The following is a 26,013-nucleotide window of genomic DNA, read 5'->3' as shown; positions in this document are numbered from 1 at the left end:
TAAGGGGGAGGAGTTGTAAATGTGCTCTTTATTCTCCCCCCACTCCTGGAGAGGCTCTGTGCTATCCAGTCAATGGCAGCTGGAGATTAGTGGGGTGCAGGGGAACATTGGCTACACCCTTTCCTCCAGCCATGCCCATTATGCAAGCAGTAACACAGATATTGGAGTAAGAGCTGCAGCATGGACACTGTGCCAGCCAATGATTCTCCTACACAGAGGAGAACTTTCGTGAGCCAAATCAACCAGGCTTAGGGCTTTCTTTGCACCGCTGGAATGGAACAGAGTGGCCAGAGGACAGCCCAGAATTGAGCTAACAGTCTTTTGATTTTTTGATCACTACTCGTTGGGCACAGCAACTTGACCTCCTAAAATACCTTATAAGATTGTTCCTAATTCTTCTGAAGTTATGACCACTTAGGCGCTCCCAGAAAGAGATTGGAGCTTCTTTGGAGAGACCAGTCTTACAGTTTGAGAAATGTGCTCTGGGATCAAATAGTTTGTGTCCTTTCAGGGCTGGCTCCAGGCACCAGCGAAGGAAGCAGGTGCCTCGGGCAGCCAATAGAAAGAGGCGGCATTCTGTCCGTCAGTGGGGCAGCACGTCCAGGTCTGCGGCGGATCTTTCAGTCCCTCTCATCCTCTTCAGCGGCACTCTGGCAGCAACTCAACTGATGCGCTTCAGATGGCGGCAGTTCTTCGGCCGCAGGTCCTTCAAACCCTCTCTTCCACTTCGGTGGCACTTTGGCGGCAGCTCAGTCAGGTTTGTCTTTTTTTTTCCCTTTGCCGCTTGGGGCAGCAAAAAAGCTGGAGCTGGCCCAGTGTCCATCTCATGTCTCAAGCCAGTAGCCACGCAGAACTTCCTAACTTCGAAAACAAAAGCTCTTCAGAAACAAGCATTTTGAGCACCTATCTCCCTAAGTCTAATTCTGATGCGAGATGGGACTGAACAAATCCAGGATGATGGGCAGGAAAAAGAGACTGCTTGTTTTCTTGCCACTTGTGAGTCCATCTCCTCCACTGTGGCTGCAGAGGAACCGAATCAGTGTAGTTCTGCTGAGCAAGGGTTAAAAGGCTGCATGTTGGGGGAGAGCTCTGTACAAATCACATGCATGTTGGAATGCAGGGGTCAGGAAAGTGCCCAGTGCTGGCAGGCTGGGCAAGGGGAAGAATCCCTGCTTGCTACAAAGCTTTCATGTCCTCCACCCCCTGGGAGTTGAGGGGGGAGTGGCACATAAGGGCTCCTACACCAGCTATTGGGCTGTAATGGCCTCCAAAGAGCGGCTCCAGAAACTGTGGGAGAGAGTTACTCAATCCAGCCCCTGTGTATTTGCTCAGCCTGGCTTCCTGGGCTGGGCACTACTTAGAGGATTCGCTCATAGAGCTTTCAGGTTTACCCTGCAGGCTGAATAGTACTGCATAAACCCTGAAAGGTTCTGAACTGCATCCAAAAGTTTAGGGAGCTGATCCTTCTACCACTGGAGAAAATGGCAAACCTCCCGCTAACTTCAGAGAAAGCAGGAGCAGACATAGACTCATAGACTTCAAGATCAGATCATCTAGTCTGACCTCCTGCACAATGCAGGCCACAGAATCTCACCCACCCACTCCTGTAATAGACCCCTCACCTCTGGCTGAGTTACTGACGTTCTCCAGTCATGATTTACATACAGAACAACTCCTTTCCTCAGGAAGTCTGTGGCAGAGCAGGCACTGGAACTCAGGTCTCCCAAGTCTTTTGGCTAGTGCACTAACCACTGGAACATCCTTCCAGTGTATTTGCATAGTGTCAGAGCATCCTGTGGTCTTTAATGTAGTTATGTGACAGATGCTAGTCATGTCACTTAATGTACTTTTAGAAGGTGTTCACATACCACAGTGATGGGCGAAGTATTAAAAAACAGAATAGAATATTAAGGGACTAATATGAATTAATTAATGCAATGCCATTCTGGACATAATCATTCCCACTGAAATCAATGCTGTTCAGGGCACTCATCCCATTGTTCGAGGCACACGGGAGCTAACAGGATCAGGCCCACAATCCCAATCTGCAACACCGTAAGGGCACATAAAAGGGAAGTGCCACAGATAAGGACTGAAGAGTTTATAGGCAATAGTTTCACTGAGCAACTCACCAGAAAGTCTTGTGGGGGAGCCCTGAACGTTTAAGCGTATTCCTGAATATTTGTGCACATCTTCACGTGTCTGGGAAACTGGCAGTTGTGGTGGTAAGAGTGTTTCTGTCCATTCCCTTCTTCAGTGTTACCACACAAAAAAATTACCAGCATGCTCCTTAAAAAGCAATTGCTATTTCTAAAAGATACTTGTGAAGTTTAGCCATTACAGAACAAGTCCTTTTCCCTTGTGGAGGTGCTAACACTAATTACATATTCTTTTAATATTTCATTGGTATTTAATCACCGTGAATCAGAATTATACCTTCATTCAGTGTGTAGCTAAGTGAAACTAAGGCCCAAATTCTGACCTTGGATACTTGCTTGTAGTTTATTGGCACTGATAAAAGAGGAATAGAGGCATTCTGGGCAGGGCCTGGCTTTGCCTGTATTAAGTGTAGTTTCTTCTGCCTGACACTAATTAATTACAATGAACACACAAAGCACATTGAACTGTAACATCTGTGGGAAAGGCAGCAGCCATAATAAGCTTACACAATACCTGAACTGGTTGTTTTATGCCTGTTACATGGTGGCTGTAGGCGTACAGCGTAATGGTAAGTAGCAATGTCACAGAAGGTGCTATGTAGAGAAAAGTATTCTCACTGTACATACACACAAAAGTGTGCAAATACACATGCATACATACAATGTGTGTGACCACACACACACACTTATGCTCTGTTGTATGCAGTTTGTTAAAGAAGCAGACTTCAGTCTGCTTGGACACCAGATTTATCCACATATATATTCCGCTTGTGAAGGCATCATGAATAAAACGTATTTTGCTTATGGTATCACCAATTAACCTCGAAACAGATACAGCCATTTTCAAAGGCTGGTACATAAGAACATAAGAACGGCCGTACCAGGTCAGACCAAAGGTCCATCTAGCCCAGTATCTGTCTACCAACAGTGGCCAATGCCAGGTGCCCCAGAGAGAGTGAACCTAACAGGCAATGATCAAGTGATCTCTCTCCTGCCATTCATCTCCATCCTCTGTCGAACAGAGGCTAGGGACACCATTCTTTACCCATCCTGGCTAATAGCCATTTATGGACTTCACCACCGTGAATTTATCCAGTTCTCTTTTAAACACTGTTATAGTTCTAGCCTTCATAACCTCCTTAGGTAAGAAGTTCCACAAGTTGACTGTGCGCTGCATGAAGAACTTCCTTTTATTTATTTTAAACCTGCTGCCTATTAATTTCATTTGGTGACCCCTAGTTCTTGTATTATGGGAATAAGCAAATAACTTTTCCTTATCCACTTTCTCATCACCACTCATGATTTTATATACCTCTATCATATCCCCCCTTAGTGTCCTCTTTTCCAAGCTGAAGAGGCCTAGCCTCTTTAATCTTTCCTTGTATGGGACCCTCTCCAAACCCCTAATCGTTTTAGTTGCCCTTTTCTGAACCTTTTCTAGTGCCTGTATATCTTTTTTGAGGTGAGGAGACCACATCTGTACACAGTATTCGAGATGGGGGTGTACCATGGATTTATATAAGGGCAATAAGATATTCTCTGTCTTATTCTCTATCCCCTTTTTAATGATTCCTAACATCCTGTTTGCTTTTTTGACCGCCTCTGCGCACTGTGTGGACATCTTCAGAGGACTATCCATGGTGATGCCAAGATCTTTTTCCTGACTCGTTGTAGCTAAATTAGCCCCTATCATATTGTATGTATAGGTGGGGTTATTTTTTCCAACATGCATTACTTTACATTTATTCACATTAAATTTCATTTGCCATTTTGTTGCCCAATCACTTCCTGACTGGGAAGTTCCTGACTGGTACCAAGCAGTCGATTCTACATGGAGGCAGTAGGTCTACTTGTGATTAGAACGGGAATGTTGTACTTAACCATTCCCACTTTTGCTCCCTTTCTGTGCTCTCCATACAAGAACACAGGTGTTCCATTCCTAGAGGCCTGACCCAGCCCCCACTCTCCTCTCCCCGTTCAGCAAATGTTGCTATTCAGCAGTTTTGCAGGTTCCATTTCTGCTGATTGTTTGTCTGCCTTTCCTTGTCACACTGATGAAGCATAAGAGCAGAAAAGGATTAAGTAAACTTTTAGAAACAAAAACCCCCAAACCCTGAAGGAAATCCCTGGTAAGGAAGTGGGAAAGGTTACTCCATCAAGTAGAATGAAAGGCTCTGTCTAAATTTTAACTCTCTAACGCTCATTTTCTCTTTAAATACAGAGGGCTGTATGGTACCTTTATAAGACAGTCCTGTCTTAGGGGTAGCGTGAAGGTGATATCACCCCAGCAGGAGCTCTGAGATCCCTGGTGCAGACATAGTAGGTCTGATTCTCAGTTATCCTAAGGCCTCTCTTTGCCACTGCAGCAGCATGAATGGGCCTTAATAAGAGTGAAAATGGCTGTCTGAAAATACTTGCTTGCACCAGGACCTCCTTGGCCTGGCATAGGGGGCCAAGGGTGAAGAGAGGGCACAGCCAGAGTGCACGAAGCTGCAGCTATTTGTTTCCCAGGGCTCATAAGATGCCATGGAAAGCAGAATGCAAATCAGAGCAGGCTGCTCTCATTTACATCAGGAACTGGGCAGGCCCTGTACAACCCCCAATACAGGGAGCAGAGGTGGTCACCTTTGACACTTAACTTTGATCATGTCTCAGACACAAGAGTGGAGCAATGGAAAACTGGGCCCATGAACTACAGGGGGAGCACGGTTCCTGAGTGACCATTAAAGAAGATGCATCATCTGCAACCCTCTGCTCCTATCCAACACCAGTTGGTGTGGAGGCTGGGTTGGGGGTATGGGGCTTCACTCCTCCCAACTCATTCTCACCATTGGCAAAGGTAGTAGAAACTCTTGCTTCATCAACTGCAAGACACAGGCTCCACCTCAGCCCCCATCAACCTGCAGGGAGGGAGGTTCTTCACTTTCACCTAAAGGATTGTTACTGGCTATTGGATCTGATGAATCAAAGGCCTAATATGGATCACATGCCCCTATTGGCGAAAGACCCAGTGGCAACCTGGATCATAGAGCTAGACCATGAACTAAACCATCAGAACCTTAAGGTGCACTGCTTGATGTATTCATGAAGAAGCAGGGAGGCTTGGGTTTCAATTAAATGCTTTTGTTTAGCAATTACACCAGCATGTAAATGGATATAACCAACAACCATATTCAGTGTCTTAGTCAGAAACTCCCTAAACTCTGTCCCTCTTTAGTTTTCATCCTCCTACCTCTGCATTTCCTGACAGATTTTTGCAATGCCAACAAGATGACACTCTTCCCCATTCTTCACTTTATTTTTTTAACATAAAACGTGTCAACTCTAACAAGCTTCCACAACTCTTCCACTTTTAGTATTAGTATGAATATGAGGATCATCTTCTTTATTCAGAATTCCAAATTAGCATCCAAACTAGAGCTAGAATGAATTTCAGTCTGATTGGGTATTCTTTTCTCCTCCTTAGAAATGGGAGAGTCTAGCTTAAAGTCCAAAGCAATTTCTGAGGCATCGTAACTAGGTTCTGACAGTATGTGTCTTAGCTGCTTAGTATTGCTAATCAAGGAACAACCCACCCTCTTTGCTCCTCAGCATAAATGAGTTTTTTGACAAGTTTCTAAGGATGACATAGTGGTCATTTTTAAAGAATGCATCCAGCTGTCCCAACCCTGGTTCTAGGACTGGCAACATAGCCAAGATCCTCCAACTTGGAAAAATGTGGTCTTTCTATCATCGTGTACTTGATCTGCATTTTGTTTCATTTTCTGTTTATACTCTTTGTGGTGTTTTTGCACCTTGTTTTCAGTTATGCAATCTGGAGCTAGGGAAGGGAACCTTACAGCAGATTTCCTTTAAGAGAATTAGTTTTGTAGGCATTTCACCGGAAGCTCTATGTATAGTTGAGCTGTACACCCTTAGTAACTTTGTATATATGGAAAAGGCCAGTTGAAAAGGGACCCTGGTAGTTCCAGTGAGCACTGCTGACTAGGCTGTTAAATGTCCAGTTGGCCACCCACAGTGGAGCAGGCAGAGTGCCTATCTGGCTCCACATGGCACCCAAAAAACTGCCAGCATCTGCCTCTGGCTCCTAGGCTTAGGAATGGTCATGGGGGCTCTGCACACTGCTCCCCCATCCAGCGCTGGCTCCGCAGCTCCCATTTGCTGGGAACCTTAGCCAATGGGAGCTGTGGGGCAACACCTGCAGGCAGGGACAGAGCACAGAGGCACCAGGCCACGTCTCTGTCTAGGAGACAAATGGAGATACCAGCAGCTTCCTGGGAGCCACCTGAGGTAAGTGCCACCCGGACCCTGCACCCCACACTCCCTCCCATGCCCCAACCCCCTGCCCCAGCCTGGATCCTCCTCCTGCACTCCAAACCCCTCATTCCCAGCCCCACCTCAGAGCCTGCACCCCCAGGTGGAATCCTTACCCCCTCCCATACCCCAATCCTCTGTTCCATCCTGGAGCTCCCTCCCACACTCTGAACCCCTTAGCACAAACCCTCAGCCCAGCACTCCAAGCTCCTCATTTCCAGCCCCACTCCAGAGCCCTCACCTCCTCTTGCACCCCAATCCCCTGGCCCACCCCGGTGAGAATGTGTGAGGAGTGAGGGTGGGGGAGAGCGAGCGATGGAGGGAGGGGGGATGGAGTGACCAGGAGCAGGGCCTCTGAGTAGGCACAGAGTGGGGCAAGGTGTTTGGTTTTCTGCAAATAGAAAGTTGGCAACTCTATTTGTAGGCAGTGTTGTTGTAGCCATATCAGTCCCAGGATATTAGAGAGATAAAGTGGGTGAGGTAGTAACTTTTATTGAACCATCTTCTGTTGGTGAGAGAGAGAAGCTTTCGAGCTACGCAAAGCTCTTCTTCAGGTTGAAGAACTCCGTGTAGTTCGAAAGCTTGTCTCCGTCATCAGCAGAAGCTGGTCCAATGAAAGATTTGGCAACTGTTTTTCAGTCCCTTCCCACACTATTAGTGGCTTTGAAAGTTTGTTTAAAGTACCAGTGAAAACTCTCTCTCTTTACATTACTCTTTGGAGAGTTCGGGGAAGCTCTTATGTGTTTGCTTCCATAGTCTGTAAAGAATCTTTCAATGAAATTACTCACAAACTTCTCCATTATCTGTAAGGACTTCAAAAGGATATCCATAATGTGCAAAATGACTTCCTCGACTTTCCTTCTAATGTTGGATGAAGATATAGCTGTGACTTTGAATGCCTCAGGGTATCGAGACTAGAAGTCAATCAAGAGACGAACCAGAGTCGGGTCTAATTTTATGCACAGATTACAAGGCATATCTAAATTTTGCAGTGATTGTTCATCACGTGCAGGGTGATTCTTTAAAATTTCTGATCAGTTGTTCAACACCTGTATCCATATTAGGCCTCAGAACTAACTATGCAAAATGTGTTTAGTTTGAACAACACCAAGGTGAATCTCATGAAGCAGTACTCTTCCATCATAGAGATTGGAACCATGATTCAGTCTCCTCTTAATATAATGTCATCCAGGCTAGCCAGTTGATTTGAAACTCTGAAAAAGAATGAGTTTTTGTCCAGTGTTGATTTGGCCATTTTCCCATCCGTACAATCTGACAAAGCTCACTTGCCAAGAGTCAGTCCACAATTAATGCTGAGAAATCTGCTGTACACATCAAAACTAACTTTTGCACATTATCTTCTGCTGTTGGGTCAGAGGAGGACCATGTAAGTACTTAGTTATAGATATATATAGTCGATATCTGGAAGTAGAGGACTTGACAAGCACTGGCTATGTTATTTTTTCCCGCAATGCATTCAGTATTGTGGCCTAGTGATAAAGCACCAAACTGAGGTTCAGGGGGGCTATATTCCTGTCTCTCCCATTAGCCTCCATATCTGTCCCAGTGCCACAGGGTAAGGAATATGTCACAGTCTTTGGGCTACTGGTGTGACTTTGTCAATTTACTGTGACCTTGTGAGAATAGCTGTTAATCTGTCTGAGACTTTTGAATAAAAGAACATATTCCTGGACAAGACCATTAAACTAGCCTTAGGTGTTTAATCCACCTTATCTCCCCCCTACAGTATGTGTAAATCAAAGCTGCTTTTCTGACCTAGCAGGGCTTCAGTTTTCCCTTCAATAATATATATTACCTGTCCCCACCCCCATGCTATGTTTTCCAACTAGTCTGTGCTTTAAAATATATTCTCAAAGAAGGACAGCGTCTCAGATTTCAGTGAAATGCTTTATTTAACTATTAGACCTCAGAGTAAATGGATGAAACTGTATTCATGCACTTGCTCAGAGAATACCCAAATTTGATATGTCTATGTAAGAACAGCCCTCCTGGGTCAGACCAACCCAGATCTAGCCCAGTATTCTGTCTTCCAGCAGTGGTCAGTACTAGATGCTTCAAAAGGAACGAATAGAACAGGGCAATTATCAAGTGACCCATCCCCCGGTTGTCCAGTCTCAGCTTCTGGCAATCAGATAGGGACACATGGAGAATGGGGTGTTGTCCCTGACCGTCTTCGCTGGTTGCCATTGATGGACCTATCGGCCATGAATGTATCTAATTTTTTTAACCCAGTTATACTTTTGGCTTTCACAGCATCCCCTGGCAACACGTTCCACAGGTTGACTGAGTTGTGTGAACCTTATCTTTGTTTTAAACCTGCTGCCTGCTAATTTCTTGTGCTGTGTGAAGGGGTAAATAATGCCTTCCCTCTTCACTTTTTCTGCCTCATTCATAACTATAGATCTCTATCATATCCCCGCTTAGTCATCTCTTTTTTAAGATGAAAAGTCCCAGGTTTTTTTAATCTCTCTTCATATGTTCCATACTCCAAATATTTTCGTTGCCTGCTCTGTACACTTTCCAGTTCTAATACAATTTTTGAGATGGGGTGACTAAAATTGCACATGGTATTCAACTAATGGTTCCTAACATTCTTTTAGCTTTTTTGATTGCCACTGAGCAGATGTTTTCAGAGAAATATCCAGGTTTGCTCAAAAATCTCTTCCTTGTGCAGTAACAGCTAGTTTAGACTCCATCGTTTTATATGTATAGTTGGGCTTATTTTTTCCAACGTGCATTACATTGCATTTATCAACACTCAGTTTTGTGAGATCCTTTCGTAACTCTACACAGTCAACCTTGGACTTAGCTAATATGAATAATTTTGGATCATCTGCAAACTTTGTCACCTCACTGTTTACCCCACTTCCCAGATCATTTATGAATATGTTGAGCAGCACAGGTCTCCATAAAGATCCTTGGGGGGCCCTGCTTTTGACTTCTTTCCACCCTTTGTTTCATATCTTTTAACCAGTTACTGATCCATGAGAGGAGCTTCCCTCTTAACCAATAACTGCTTATTTTTCTTATGTGCCTTTGGTGAGCCTTGTCAAAGAATTTCTGAAAGTCCATGTACATTTATAGCAGCTGGATCACCCTTGGCCACATGTTTGTTGACATCCTCAAAGAATTCTAATAGCTTTGTCAGTGATGATTTCCCTTTACTAAAGCCATCTTGACTCTTCCCCAAAATATTATGTTCATCTATGTGCCTGAGAATTTTGTATTTTATGATCATTTCAACCAATTTGCCAGGTCGTGGAATTAGGCGTACTGGCCTGTAATGGCCTGGTTTGCCACTTGAAACCTTTTTTAAAAAATTGGTGTTACATTAGCTATCTGCCAGTCGTCTGGCACAGTGGCTGATCTGAACAATTGGTTATATACCTACAGGTCTCTTCCTTCCAGTGGTCTACTCTTGCCTTTTTGATGAATAACCATTTCACTCATGAGTTAAAGGGAGACGGCTAGGCTGAGTGTGCAAGAGGAATCCTCTCCAAAATGGAATCAGCTGGCCTCAGGAAAAGTTCCCTAATGTCACAGGATGCACGTTTAGCCCATGGACTATGACTCATAGACTACAGTGGGAGTTGAGGGCTTCAGCACAAGTCCCCCACTGTGTGAATATGACAGTATATAGAGCCGTATATGAAGTAAAACATGCACAGCCTTAATATTTGTCTAGCCTTAAATCTTACTTAGTAGATCAATTAAAACTATTTGTTGAGTTCAATAGCAATGAATAAAAACCTGCAGCAGGTCACTTTTATCCGCACCCTGTGGCTACAGGAAAAGGAGCAGCTACTGGCCTCCTTTTAGGACTCTGCAGGCTAATTTATCTTCCAGACCATGTTTTGGCCATCATGCAGAAATCATTCTCATACCTGTAGCTTACCTGCGTCTGACAACAAAACATAAATGCTTTGCCAGTATTTTTAATGTAAACACTTTGGGTCATTACAAGCCACTCAGCTAGCCTCCCTACCTGAGTGGAATGTTCTCAGATGAACTGGTTGGTGTGTATATACTCTGCTGTCCTCTGCTGGATAGAATCAGAACTGCTCAATTCCGTGTCCCAGCACCTATGCTGCTCACAGTTAGTGGAGATTCTCCTTTAGTTCAAGTGGCATGAAATGGTGCTATTAAAATGGGAGAGCCCAAGGTGTCTTCCACATGCTGCTTTGAAGTTCTGTGTGTGTGTAAGGTTTGTAATAAAGTAACAGCCATGAAGTTCCTAGGCAGGGATGAGTTTGCTACATTTCTTGTTCCAGAAAGCTTATTTTTTCATGGGAGCATTACAGGAGAACCTTAAAAAGGTCAGAATTACAGGTTAATTCACACAGGTATACAAATAGTCAGCTGTTTATTCAAGCGTCTCTGAGGCAATTTGGTTTGCTAAGTGAGGCTGGAGGAGATCTTGAGGTCAGTCTATTTGTGATATTTCTGGCAATTCTGCTTCCAGTTGGACAGCGCCAGGCGTGTCAGGGGAAAGGGCAAGAAGCTCGATTTTCATTCAAAACCAGGATGTTCGGAGAAGCTCAGAACGACTAGGTTGTGTGGTAGAAGCTTGGACCCATCTCTATAATGGGCCTGAACCAAAACCCAGAACCCAAACACCCAAACTTGGGGATGGGTCACATCAAGGAGCTGAACACCATTCCCCAGACTTATGTTTCCTCAGGCTGTTACATAGTGAGTTTTGTGACTCTCCATTCAGTCAGAAGTGGCTCTCCAGCACAGCTGGCTTGTGGCTCCTTGCTCTAGGCAAGAGTCTGAAGAAAATTCTAGTGGAAGAAATGTATCATAGAACAAAGGAACCTGGAGATGGAAGGAACTCACCAGGTTATATATACCGTACTCTTTCCCAGCCAGTGCAGGATTGTTCCCTACAGGCCTAGGTTATGTTCTTCCAGTGGTTTGTTCTATCTCCTTCTGTTAGAACACTATCCAACTGCCTAACAAATTTAACCATTAATTAATGTTCCCTAAAATACAGTATCAGATGTGCCTTTCTTCCTCCCTGTAGCTCAGGGGGTGTATCGCTCTGGTTCATTATTTCACACCAGGCTTAAAACTTGCCTTTGACTTTTTCCTTCCACCACCCCCTCCTCCCGCCTTCTACCAAGTGAGCAAAAGAGAGCATAATCAAATTAGGAAATAATAATGAGATGACGTACTGTGGGGCTAATCTGACAAGATGAATTCTCTGAAGAGTGGCTGGATGTGTGAGTGATGAGGAGACAGGATTCAGAAAGGTGGGGAGGGTTTTGGCTCTTGTGGTGATTGTTCCATCACAAGGCAAAATTAAGGCTGTTGTAAAATAAGAAAAAATATTAAAAGGAGAAAATTCACGAGTGTATTGGTGAGTGGCTGGGCAAATGTTTGCTGAGAGGTTCTGGGTGCAGGGTTCAGTTTAGGAACACTGTACACCACTCAACATTCAGCCAGATATTTCCTTACATCGCTGTAGATGACAGAAGAATTAGGCCCATCATCAATAATACCAACTACCTCTTCCCCAGGGCTCCAGAGGGAAGTGGACCCAGCTCCCCCTTTGTCCCATCCCTTATGTACAGTGCATTTTGTACCACTCACTACTGAAGCTCCAAGTCCTAGCATCCTCCTATAAGCAACTTTCTCTCTCACTTCGTCAATACTGTCAACCGCTAGTACTGAAAAATCATGAGTCAGGCCCCAAAATAATGCAACTGGGGAAAAAAAGTTGGTATTTTCTTTATTTTTCTGCTGGGGTTGATCCTTTAGGATAAACTCAGGTCATGTTTTCTGTGTATCCACAAAAATTAGAAACACACTTTAGTTTTTTTTAAAAGGCTAGCTGAAATTCTCACCTGATCACATGACTCCAGGAGCTGAGGCTTGAAGAAGAACACCAAATATCACGAGACTTTCAATAAAATCACAAGAGCTGGCAACAATGAGGAATACCATCCCACTGGAGGTGCAGCGAAAAGTTGACTCACCCACTCCTACTGGGGCCCAGATCTCTCCAGTCCCCCTCTGATCTTCATTATCCCCATGCTCCTTAAAGTATCTGGCATGCTTTGAGCTAGGCCCTTTCCACTGCATTGTTTAGTCCTCTGCCTTCCTAACTGTCTCATATTTGCACACAAACCTATTTCACCTACACTGACTGGGGATTCACCTGTGTATTGATCAGATTCTGTGACCTTGATCATAATTCAGCTGCCCATTGATCTGTTTCCATCATTTTGAGTGCTGCTATTCACGTGCATGTTTACATGCTTTTTCCCTGCTGATTGCTATATTATGTCTGTTTGTCCTTCTGCATCTTCCCACTGCATTGACTCTACTATGTTCTCCACTCTAATCACCTTCTTTGCTTCACCCTCTTTCATCTTCACTCACTTCACCCATTCCTCCTTCAGGTTCTTCTTACTCTACCGGTTCTCATTTTCTCACCCTTTTCCTATTTCTGTCTGCCACCGCGAGGTCTGTGCACCACTGAAGTTCTATAGGGCTTAAAGGCCTTGTACTGGCCCTCTGTGCAAGCGTGAATTTCATTCTCTGCTCTCTCACTACCTCAATCTAATTTCTATTAATCCAGTCTTTTTCCACCCCAAACACTTTATTTCTCTCGTATCTTCTTCTTGAACCGTTCCCCTTTTAGTTCATTCCAACTTTAATGCTGTCCAGATTCGTCCTGGGAACTCCATCTATAGTGCAGCACCCCACCCTGCTTATACTCTCATCAATGCTCCCAAGTAGAGTTTGTTGAGGAGGGTTTTGCCTAACTGAATTTTTTCATGTGAAACTGTCATTTAACAAAGCTTTTCTTTCTTTCTTTCTTTCTGAAAATGGTTATTTCAGTTCAAATATGTTTTTGTTTCATTTCTCAAAAACAGAAAAATTTCTACTTTTCATTTTGGGCTCCCCCACTTCTTTCTCTCCCTTATCTCTCTCCTCTAACTTCCTTTTCTCCTTCTCACCTGCCTCCTCCACACACTTAAGAAGGGGAGAAGGAAAAGTGGAGGGAAAGAATAGGGGTGTGTGTGTGTAAGAGCAGTGAAGATGGGGAAGGGGAAGGTGTGGTGCTATTAATGCTATTACACTAAATGATCTAATGTGTCATTTCGTCTCCAGTTTCGATGGTAGAATGTAAGATCTGAAAGGGAATCTTACTGAAGTGCAGGGAGTGTACCTCTGTGGCTAAGGGTACGTCTACACTGCACGATTATTTCGAATTAGCTTAAACCGATATTACAAAACAGATCTAATAAAATCGGTTTAGCGCGTCCACAGTGGGATCCCGAAATCGATTGTTTGCGTCCATGGTCCAAAGCTACCATCGATTTCAGGAGCGGTGCACTGTGGGTAGCTGTTCCTCAGCTATCCCATAGTTCCCACTTCCGTGTTGAGAGCACAGTGCCTGATGGGGCAGAAAACATTGCCCCGGGTGGTGCTGGGTACAGCCTCACCCCTCCCTTTGTGAAGGCAGCAGACAACCCTTTGGCGCCTTTTTCGCGGAGTGCATTGAGCAAACGCCATAGCACAGCAATCTTTCCCTTTTTTTTTTCACGTGGTGGTGGGGGGAAATAAACTGAGGAGCTGTTCCCTGAACCACGCCAGACACTGTGTTTGAACCTACAGACATTGGGAGCTCAGCCAAGAATGCAAATAATTTTCAGAGACTGCTGTGGACTGTGGGATAGCTGGAGTCCTCAGTACCCCCTCCCTCCCTTCATGAGCGTCCATTTGAGTCTCTGGCTTCCCGTTACGCTTGTCACACAGCGCTGTGTATCCTGGAGTTTTTTATTCAAACGCTTTGGCATTTCGTGTTCTGTAACGGAGCTGGATACAACAGATTTGTCTCCCCATACAGCGATCAGACCTAGTATCTCCCGTACGGTCTATGCTGGAGCTCTTTTTCGATTTCAGACTGCATCGCCAGCCGTGCTGATCAGAGCTCCACGCTGGGCAAGCAGGAAATGTAACTCAAAAGTTCGCGGGGCTTTTCCTGTTTACCTGCCCGCTGCATCCGAGTTCAGATTGCTGTCCAGAGCGGTCAGTGCTGCACTCTGGGATGCCGCCCGGAGGCCAATAACGTCGATTTCCGTCCACATGAACCCTAATCCGAGTTATCACTATCGAATTTAGCGCTACTCCTCTCGTTTGGGAGGAGTTCCGAAATCGATTTAAGGAGCCGTTTAACTCGATATTAATGACAACGTCGTGTGAACGGATACAGCGTTAAATCGGTATATCAGCCATTAAACCGATTTAAAGTCGCAGTGTAGACCTGGCCTAACACTCACAACAGTCACGTGGGAGATATCAACAGGGCACTAAACTAGGACTCAAGAGGTGAGCTATTCAAAAAGAGATGTCTTTACAGCAAGAAATGGTCAAGCTTTGAGGCAAATGTATGTTTGGCCAAACTTTTAGCCTTCTTGCATTCATTAGCCTTTTGCCCTGACCCAAGCTAGCTTGCATTTCCTAAGCATTTCCCCTGGGAAATGTTGCACCTCATTTGACAAAGATCCGATTACTCATTAAATGCTTCTCCCTTTTAACATTCAATCATACTCAGGGGCTGGATGTTGGAGCTCAAGTTCTCTGATTATTGCAGCCAACTTCAGGGTAAGAATAGTCGGTATCTTATCCCTAGAAAGATGGAAAGTTGGAATGAAATAACCTACTCAACAAGTCTGATCTATCTCCCCCTGATCCATCTGTTCCACAGACACATCAGCTGGAATGTTAACCCCTAAGTTCCCCACAGGTACTCCCTAATGCTTGAAAAGAAGGGATGGGCACATTTGTATATTATGTTATAATAACAATACATAGCTATTCTATATAGTGATTTTATCAGTAGATCTCAAAGTGCTTTACAAAGGTCAGTATCATTATCCCCATTTTACAGATGGGAAAAATGAAGCACATATAACTGAAGAGATTTGACCAAGGTCACTCAGTAGGTCACTGACAGAGTAGGACCTGGATCACAGGTCTTCTGAGTCCCAGTTCAGTGCTCCATCCAAAAGGCCACATGCCCCTCCACACATGTCCCTGCTAGCCAGGAATGAAAGTGAGGTTCACAGAAGCCCTGGGAATTAACCGTTGCTGCTGGCTTTTCAAAGTCTTTTATTTCCTAATTTGTTTAAATGAAGCCATGGGACTAGCTAAGATATCACACAAGCAGTTTGCACTATGCTGTGGCTACAAGATTGCCTGGTATGTACTCAGCGGGGAAAGAGTGCTGGGGGCAAGTCAGAGCTGAGCTCGAAAAGGGAAGCTAAGACCATTGGGAGGTGAGATGCCGTTTTGTTTTGTTGTGATCCATTCATTTTAGTGTTCGTGTAAAATAAGAGATTAAAAGCATTGGACCAAGGCAGGCATAATCCATACGGGAGCCATGCATACTTTTTTCTTCCCCTCAAAGATCTACCAATGCACTTCAGTCTTCTCCTATAGCACCTCTGCTATTCCATTTCTGGCTCCCATAAAGCTCTTCCAATGTGCCTCAGTCTTGACCTGTAAAACCCTCCTGCGATTCCAGTCTTTTACCATCCCAAAGTTGAGACTTGCAAACTCATTTCATTTTGGAAAGACAGCATTTGCAAATGCGTAGCACGCAGACTCCTATGTTGGAGAATCTCCTAATTTCCTGGGACATTTTTAATCTCTAGTGAGAGACTTTAGTAGTTATCTGAATTCTTGCATTAACAGGATGGAGTTATTTGTCTGCTCTTCCTATCCAGAGGGAAAAGGGCAAGGGAAGAAATATAGAAATGCTTTGGTCAGAGGAGGTGTTTTGCGGTATCTGGCTCATAGCCAAGAGTTGGCAGGGAATGTGTTAATGGCAATAATTTCCAAACCTGTGCTTGTTATACTTAGGTTGCCAGTGGATCCCTATAAGATGGATTGTCTAGCCAGGGATGAGATAAGGTTGGTTTTGGATTATTCAGTGTGAAAGAGACTGTTTGAACTGTTAGTGCAGTGAGTATTTATTGCCTTTCCCAGAGTGTTTATTTTCAGACTCCTTTAACTGTAAAAGGAAATGCATAGTAGCAACCTTAGCTTAAAATTAATAGTTGTTTGCCAGTTTATTTCCTTGTACGGTTGTTGGCTTTTTCTGAAACGGGGCCAGTGCAGAGTTCAGGAGCTCTACAGGGTCCTCCATTCCTCTTCTGTGAAGTGGATCTCAGGAGCTCTGCCAGATCTGTAACTCCTTCTAGCTCCCCCAATCCTGCAGAGTTGAGGAGCACTTAAAGATGCCCAGCTTTTCCCCCCCTCCCCAGACCCCACTGCATGTGGTACTGAAGAATTCCACTGACTCCCTCTATTATTCCTTACCAAGCAGAGTAATATCTACACTTAGGGTGGCATGTAGCGAATAGGTACTATGTGTGTAGTTACATGTCATAGTGAAAGACTCTGGCAGTGGGGAAATTTCCAGCAGTTGCTTGGGCAGGATAAATACCGTGGGCCTGAAGAGCACTTGCATAAGCCATATCTCACCATCTGTGTTGCTGCTTGTACCTGTGCTAGCTGAGCATGCAGCATCTGTACTCTACACTCTGTCATGAGAGTACACATAGCCAAAGTGGATATTTAAATTCTCTCTAAACCATCAGAAAGTAGCTGATCAACAGGGTCATCCCAAGGCCTATGCACCATTTAAGTCCCACTTAAACCTGCAAAATGGTGTTTAAATGGTATATAAGTCTTGTATTTGTCAGGTGCACACATCGGTGAATTTCATCTGAAGGGACCATAATCATTACAGTTACCTATAACAAGCTTTAACAGCTTTGCTTGTTTATAACCTATGTTATTCAAATATGGACCAGACAAGAATTTTCCTGGAGATTTAAGCGTGTGGAATGTTTGAAGAGGCAGCAATTAGCTATTTAACCAAGAGGGACACAAAGAAACATGAGAAACTAATCAAAATTTCAATGCAGGGCGATTTGTTAATGACCTGGAACTCAAATGCAGTTTGGTTAAGTTTCTTCAAACTTTCCAGAAAAAAAATCATAGCCTTCAGGGGAAATTTAGTATTTTTTAAGCTCAGTCAATTTTGCTAGGCACAGCTGTAACTACATCAAGGCTAATAATAGGCTTATAATGGAATCTGGTTGCAACCTTACTTGTGGAAAGGTGATCATCTTTCCATAATACATCTAAAGCCAAGGATTACGTAAGGGTCTATAAATGTACTTCAGATGTCCCACCCTGCATGACAGTCAGATGAACATTCCTGTAATAGAAGAGCTCAGCATGGAAATACATAGTAGGTTCAAGCACTGTAGGGGTTAAGCAACTAAACTCAGAACCAGTTCTCTTGCGTCTGAAGAGGATGATCTTGTTTTCATGAAGTTACCTAATCTTTAAAGTATTTCATGATACTCTGTTTGAAATAATCCTCCCTCCCTCAAACTTATTACTAGTCTGCTGTGATTGATGGCAGCACTTAAGAGTCCCCATACCTAAAATCAATGTAGACACATTTTCACTCTGGGATATTGATGACTCTTTGATTATCCACAACACGGGTAGCTGTGAGATGCCACTTCAATCTTTACTTTGCTCCATCACGTGGAGGAGTCTTTCACAGCTGCTCTGCACTTTGAGCACTGTTAATCAGGGAACACTGCACTCAATGGTAGGGAGTTAGCTCAGACCCAAAAGGCTCTTTAAAACCACAGCTGGGCAGAATCCCTAGGGCTATGTTCAGGCTACTAATGGGCTACAGTTTGGTTCAGACAGCAATAGCAATAGTCGATTTCACTGGAGGAGCTGAAGGCACTTTGCAAACATTAACTGATTTCTGTGCCTCACCCCCTCAGCATTCAGAAATTAGACTTATCATAATGTCTTTGCAAGCTGAGGAGGAAATCTCATGAGACCAGGCTTGTCTATGAGACCTGTACTATGTCCCTGCTTCCACACAGGCCAGAAAGTGTGGGAGTGAGGGGTGTGAATATTTTAAAGAAGCACATTAATCACTGACACAGACTCCCCAGAAGGACAGATACAGTATTAGCCAACAAGAGTAACTGGCCAACATGAATGTACAAACTGGGTTACTTAGCAGAGGGCTCCAATGGTAAAATCTGAACAAATGCGATCTCCCATTTCTTGCTGTGCTTTTTTTCACTATTATTGTTTATAGGGTGGTTGTTAATCTGCAAAACACAGAAGATGCTATGATCTCTGCCCCAGTGGCATTGTGTTCTAAGGACTGAAGTATGGCTATCCCAGGCAGTGGTGTGGAACATGCATTGAAGAGGAACATTGCCCAAGCTGTAGTGGCTGGAGGTATAATGCCTCTAGAACCATTGGGGGGAAGCGCAATCAGAAGCTGCTCTAGGTTGAACATTCTAGAGATGGCAGGTACAGCATTCCTGATGCACTACTGAATGTGCCTGAGGTGCTCCTGAGTATCCTGCCTGTGTCCGTGCAGAATACATTTGCTCTGATACTAAATGTTCCAAGTATGTCTAAGTAGAAATTAGAATGCACCTGCTGGGTGGCCCAATTTTCCAGGCACTTCCTTTGCCTACAGTGTTCTAAAAGCAATGAGCCAGATCCTCAGCTGTGGCCAAACTGCAGAGACCCAAGTTGTGACGTGCGTGCGTGTGTGTGTGTGTGCGCGCGCACACGTGCGTGTGCACACGCATTCAAAGGTGGCTTAATGTTCACCTTTACACTGCTCTGCTATTGCTCCATCTCTGTGCAGGCTGGTGCCCCTGCATTGTGATAGAACAGCCTGTGGGCGGCTCTAATTTGTGCTGACTGCAATGGCTACCCAAGCCCAAAATACATCTGAAGGATTGGCGTGGTTTAGGCACATGACAACTACACCACCTTTCTTCTGGCCATGCTGTTTTCCCTGCTACCCTGGCAACAGATGATTTGAGTGGTGTGAGTGTCTGTGTGTCTGCTCTACTGCTGGAAAATCACTTGTACATGGAAATGGTCCTCCCTGAGATGGTTACACTGGCTTTAGAGACAGGTTACACTGGCAGTGTAGTGCAAAGCAGCCATACTGCACCTGAGATTGTAGTCTAGCATGTCCAGGAAGAATACACCTTTTTGAACTGCTATGTAAACAGCCAGGCTCAAGCATTATCCACATGCCATCCTGGTGATTATTACATGTATGTCTGGTTGAACACATCTACTATTACTTAATGTTCCAGGAATACTCTGCAGATACCATTGTCATCCATGGAATGCTAATGAGGTATGACACCACAGCACATGTGAAGGAATGCCACCAGGGAAAGAGCTGTGTGTGAATTTCTCAATCGTTTTGTATTTTAACCTTGTCTTCTGTGACCAAATGCTAGAGATTCGGGGGCAGGAGGGTCACACAAAGGTTATTACTGCCGGTAATGAGGTGCCTTGCTGCCAGCAGCTGTCTCTGTTGAATATCAGCTACAAAGTAAATACCTTACATATAATTGCTCCTGTTGTTTGCCAGTATGGTAAATCTGCTGAAGCTGCAGAACAAAGGGGAGAGGGATGCAGTAGGCAAAGACTTCCTACCTATATCTGAGTCTGCTGAAGGTCTTAGCTTTGACCCAATCATACAATATGATAGTATATCAATACACAACTGTCAGCAACAAACCTCGGCCAGCAGTTCTTAACTAGATGGTCTCTGGCTCCATAGTTTTATATTTCAAATCTCAGGTTACTCTGGGTAAAATCCTGAAATTCTCTCTCAATTTCCACTCAGGCCTTATTCAGGCAAAAGTCAGAAGGGATTTTGCCTGTACAAAGACTGCAAGATTTGAATGGCTGGATCTGATTCTCTTTAAGTCTAAAGCCACTTTAGAAACACTCTAGCAGTGGAAATGGGCCTTAGAGTGGGAGTAAGCTAGAGTGACAATAAGTTGCCTGAGATATAAATGAGACTCAAGCTTATTATATTTAATTTGCCTTTTCCCCCACTATTCGAAACCATCAGGATGCTGTCTGAAGACAATGATAAAAAATGTAAAGGCTGCTTCTCAGCTACATGTAGAACATGTAAACCGGGCATGAGCCTGGTTCTCTACTAACCTGCACTTTGTGCCATCCGTTACACCAGTGTAACGGTGAATGCAGAGTGGCTGTAGGTAGAACACTACCATCCTGATTTAATGGTGCTTTTACATCTACTTTGCTCCAGGGTCATTAGTGTAAATTACTGCCCAAGATTCACAACAACAGAGGATTAGACCCATTCACAACTCCATATTTTGCAAACACAACTCAGGCATATCTTTTGGTTTTTATATCCTATTCATTTGTTGCAAGGTTGGAACTGTTTGGCTTTGGTTGGATTTACCAAAAAAAAAGTTGCTCTTCTAATCCAATCTCACACCTTCCCACCCTGCCTCTGCATTTATTGCAGATACTTCTTTTCCACCCTATCTGAGAAAGGTGGTCACATGCAGAAATTTCCAGCAGATAAGATCTCTGCACTTCAAGGATCCATCCTTCATAGTGTAGGGAAAAGGAGAAAGATGGCTGTCTGCCACCTGTATGCACCAAAAGCAGTCTGTTGTAGGTTGGCATTGCAATGTAAACATCATCATCATCATATCACAATGCAAATTTCCTGACCCTCATGAAACAATGTCAAAGCTGCTGGTCCTGAGCAGAGCAAAGCTGAGGATCATTTGGCAGACTCAGTCAGGGTTGATTCATACAGGCTGAGCTTTATGTTCCTGGAGCTGTTCACCCAGCCTTGGTTACACCATGTACACTCTGAGTTTGGATACAAATACTTTGGGAAGAACAGGCCAGACCGGTTTTATTTACTCTTGTTCCCTTCTGTAACTACAGGAGAGATGGACCTGAAGAAAAACCTTATGTCTGAGCACCCCTGACCTTTGACGAAGTTTGGATCTAGGTCTGAACTTTACAGATCAGGCCCATCTCCACTGGCCATTAACGAATAGTGTATCTGTTACCCGTTAAACCCTAACCTAATTTTCTCTTTTTCTTAAAGGATGATCCCTGCTACAAACAAAGCCTTTGTGGTGAACAACCTTGTATCAGGAATGGGCTATGACCTTTGTGTGTTGGCCATGTGGGATGACACTGCCACGACACTCACAGCCACCAACGTCGTAGGGTGTGCCCAGTTCTTCACCAAAGAGGACTATCCTCAGTGCCAATCCATGCACAGCCACTTCCTGGGTGGGACGATGATCTTAGTCATTGGAGGCATCATTGTGGCGACTCTACTGGTGTTCATCGTCATACTCATGGTCCGGTATAAAGTTTGTAACAATTCCCAGGGGAAGATGGCCAATGTCAGCAATGTCTACTCACAGACTAATGGAGCTCAACCTGTTCAAAACGGGGTCCTGCCCCAAGTCAACCCCAAAGTGGTGGTAAGAAATGAACTCATGGAATTTAACAGTGAATCTGTACAGAGCAGCATCTCCTCCTCTTCTAGTTCAGTGAATAGCCGCGACTGTGATGATTATAGTCTCCAAAGTGAACAAGGCACATTGTCCAGTAAGTGGAGGCCTCCTTCTAGGTCAAAACATAACATTGATCGACTAATGGGAGCTTTTGCCTCCCTGGAACTGAAATGTCAGAAAAAGGAGGACACGGTAGACTCCAGAACTTCCACAGTGGCCTGCCACTCAGACAAAGAGCCCCTTCTGGGCCAACAGGAGTCAAAATTCCGTGGTCTCCTCATGTTACCACTGGAGGGGAAAACTAAACGTAGCCATTCTTTTGACATGGGGGACTTTGCCACATCTCAGTGTTGCACCTACCCAAAAAAGATAACAAACATTTGGACAAAGCGTAGCCTCTCGGTGAACGGCATGCTCTTGCAGTATGATGACAATGACTTAGCAGGGGCGAAAGGGACGTATGGGAGTTCAGAATGGGTAATGGAAAGCACAGTGTAAATAACAACTTCTCCCTCCTCACTGCTCCCTAATTACATCAAATGTAATAAAATTTGGTTTTGTTGAAAAGTCACGGAAATGAAAAGGGGGGGAGGGAACATGCTCAACCATGCTGGAGAAAAGAAAAGAGAGAGAGAGGTAAATGAAAAAATAAGATAACAACAGAGGAAAAAGGTAATAAAATGCTAATAAGCATGTGTGGCCCCATTAATGTCCGGTCCCAACAAAACTGAGTGTGAACATTTCAAGGAATTTACCAGTCATATTTAACGTTGCTTTTCAAAAGTCTCCTGGCCGCCTGGTGACCCGACAAACAAGCTTAAACAAGGATTAAAGTGGGTTTAGCAGCACATATTTAATTCAAAGGGTTTGGCGGGGTTTTCGTTCCCTTTTTGGTAACCTGTGAAGTACACTCCCATGGATAGAAGACTGATGCAAGTATGTCACTGGCTGTAATTGCGCATGTCATCACAGAACTACACTAAGGGCATCTGTGGGGACAGAACAGATCAATTTTTCAGCTGAATCTCTTCATGTTATCAAAAGCATATGGAGATTTCTCCCCCGCCCCCCGTTGCTGGGCTGAGGGGTTTTTTGGTTGAGGTGGTTTTTTGCAGGAAAAAGGGATGTTTCTTTTTTCCTTTTTGTTTTTATTCTCTCATCAAATCCCTGTGATGAAACCAAGGATATGTACAAAGATTAAACTCTTGATGTGTACTGTATAACCCACCTTCAACACCACCCTTTATGTCCTAGGAAAATGAAATCTAGGGGGCTAATAAATTTTAAAAATAATCATCTTTCTTGCATCTCCTTCACGGTCGCTGCTTGTCAAGGCAGATTGCAACAGCTATTCATATCAGTCAGGGGGAGTACTCTCCCGGAGGGGGGGCGGGAATTCAAGATTTCATATAAAAGGCAAGAGAGAGGCGAAAACAAAAGCTGCTCTGGTGAACTCTACACATTATTAATACAAATTGCTGCTGGTCAAGGTTATTCTGTCACTATGTTCGACTGATAAAGAAAATGCAGACTTTAGCTCGTTTGCAACAGAAAGCTCTTTGTCCAGTCAGTCGCCACAACAGGGCGTGTCTGTATCAGTAGCATTGCAGGAAGTGCAGGTCTCTGAGCATTTAAGGGGATTATAAGTGTAATGGGGATGTTCCTATTTAGCCACGGAAAACAAGTTAGAATTGGATGTCTCAGAATAGATGGTCTCCCAAGTGTCACCTGCATCATGCCCCTTCACCTGTTCCCAGACCTCTGTCCCATCCCCTGCAAAGGTACTTGCTACCTGAGACCAGTTGTTCTTCTTTATGACCTGTAAACTCATTTTCAAGTTCCTTTTGGGGAAGCCTTGCTGTAGTTCTGGGAATGCTGTGGGTGCACGTGGTCCATCCACCTGGCTCCATTGTCCATAGTGACTTTAATGTGATTTCCAATATTTTGGTGGCTACAGCAACTGTCTTTATTTAATTTGTTTAGTTATTTCTTTGTTCCCAGTGATCTGTCAGCTGGGAAGCATTTTTGAAATTGTACATCATCATTATTATTATTTTATAACAGACATATGGAGAAAGGTTGTAAGGCACAGAGGAAAACCACAAAAAAACCTCTATGTATTTTTTTTTTTAAAGATTCAAAGATATGTGACATGGCTATGTACTTGATCTTGTATTTGTCATGTTTCTTACTTGGAGTTTTAGACAATGACATCCCTGTGATCAGAATATTATTTTCCTTTTAATTTTTTTTTTTGCTATAAAATGTACAGTAAAAACAAAACATTCCTGGGGGAAAAAAATACTTTCTTCTTTTCATTTGTTTTAATGTCTTGTGTTTTGCTTTGAAACCTAAATAAGAAGCATTAATATTTTTAAAGAAAGAAAAAGACCTTGAGACATTTTCTCTCTTTGTTGTTTTGTGTGCTGAAAGATATTTTTCTTTGGGTGGAATTCATCTCTAATCAGAGGTATTCAGTGGTGAACAGGCCCTTTGCATAAGGATGAATATCATGCTCTGAGAACCTGATCTAAACTTAGCTATATCGGTTAGGAGTGTGATGTATCTACACTGCATGTAGGAAGTGTGGTTTCATGGTTAGATGTACCCAAGCTTGCTTTGATCTAGCTAGCTTGAGTAACAATAGGCATGAAGCTGCAGTAGCACAGAGGGTGGTATAGGTTAGCTTCTCGAGCGTGTACTCAGGTCCTGGGCAAGCAGGACTATCCTGTGCTGCTATCTGTGCTTCCTCCTATTGTGGCTCGAGCTAGCTTTGATTTAGCTAGCTCAGGTATAGCTACACATGCTGCAATCACACCTTATGATTGCAGTGTAGACAGACTCATACACAGTTATGCTGGTATAACTGTACTTAGAGCAGTATAGCTTATACCATTCCCCATAAGCTATACAAATATCAACACAGTTAGAACTTCATCCACCCTTGGAGGTTTTTGCCAGTTATTACCAGTATAACTATACCAGCAAAACCCTCTTAGTGTAGACAAGGCCTTAGATGCCTTTTAAAAGAAAAGCTACAGTCATTAATAATAATATTTTGTATGGACCCAATCCTGAACTGTTTGCTGTAGTAAAACTCTCACTGACTTGAACATACTAGGCAGTTTGTGCATGTCTGTGCAGCGTTCACTGCAAAAGACTAATAGCTAACATGTCCTGATGTTTCATGGTGTGTTTGTGAGAGTTGATTAAGTAATGCATATAGCAGGGATCGTCAACCTTGGGCATGCGGCCTGTCAAGAAAATCCGCTGGTGGGCCAGAACAGTTTGTTTACCTGCAGCATCCGCAGGTTCGGCCGATCGCAGCTCCCACTGGCGCAGTTTGCCATTCCAAGCCAGTGGGAGCTGCGGGAAGTGGCGTGGGCCGAGGGATGTGCTGGCCACCACTTCCCACATCCCCCATTCACCTGGAACGGCAAACCACGGCCAGTGGGAGCTGCGATTGGCCGAACCTGTGGACACCACAGATAAACAAACCGTCCTGGCCCACCAGCGGATTTCCCTGACAGGCCGCATGCCAAAGGTTGCCGATCCCCAGTATACAGAGTGCCTCAAATATAAGATATGAGATATACAGTGGGTCTGATGCTCTGCTGCTGTAAATTAGCATAGCTTCATCCACATCAGTAGAGCTATGCCAATTGACACCAGCTGAGGCTCTATTACTATTTATTATTAATAGCTAGATTGTTAATGAATTTCCAGAACAGATTTCAGAAACAAGTTGCCATTTCCCTGTCTCAATATCAGTGATTAGCATTCGTATTTCTCTAACTGGGAACTGACTGTTTAGTTCCACTTCCTAAAGGAGGGCCATTCTGATGAAGATTTAGGATGAAATCTTGACCCCAATGAAGTCAATGACAAAACTCCCATTGACTTCAGTGGGGCCACAATTTCACCAGGCATTAGGAATCAAGCAGTTCAGATTCCTTTTGCATGTATCAGGGGAGGAAGAAAAAATGATAAATTAAGCCTTATTTTTTCCTAAGTGTTAATTTTACAGGGGCCTACATTACCAATGTATTTTAACAGTGGTCTAAGGGCCTGATCCAAAGTCCACTGTCTTTCCATTCATTTAAATA

General features: G+C 43.9%; 1 protein-coding gene across 1 annotated transcript in view; it reads left to right on the top strand.

The window, feature by feature from the left end:
* The window catches only part of LRFN2 (leucine rich repeat and fibronectin type III domain containing 2), a 219,182-nt gene extending 195,938 nt beyond the window's left edge, over nucleotides 1-23,244 (top strand). Inside the window, exon 3 of the mRNA XM_032790200.2 lies at nucleotides 21,487-23,244. Within this exon, the coding sequence (XP_032646091.1) occupies nucleotides 21,487-22,405 (919 nt within the window). The 3' untranslated portion in view covers nucleotides 22,406-23,244. The remainder of the gene's footprint in view (nucleotides 1-21,486) is intronic.
* Nucleotides 23,245-26,013: the final 2,769 nt, after the last annotated feature.

Source organism: Chelonoidis abingdonii, chromosome 3 (genome assembly GCF_003597395.2).
Source record: "Chelonoidis abingdonii isolate Lonesome George chromosome 3, CheloAbing_2.0, whole genome shotgun sequence".
Taxonomy (NCBI): Eukaryota; Metazoa; Chordata; order Testudines; family Testudinidae; genus Chelonoidis; species Chelonoidis abingdonii.
The sequence above is the reverse complement of the archived record's forward strand: the minus strand, read 5'-3'. Positions and strand labels throughout refer to the sequence as shown.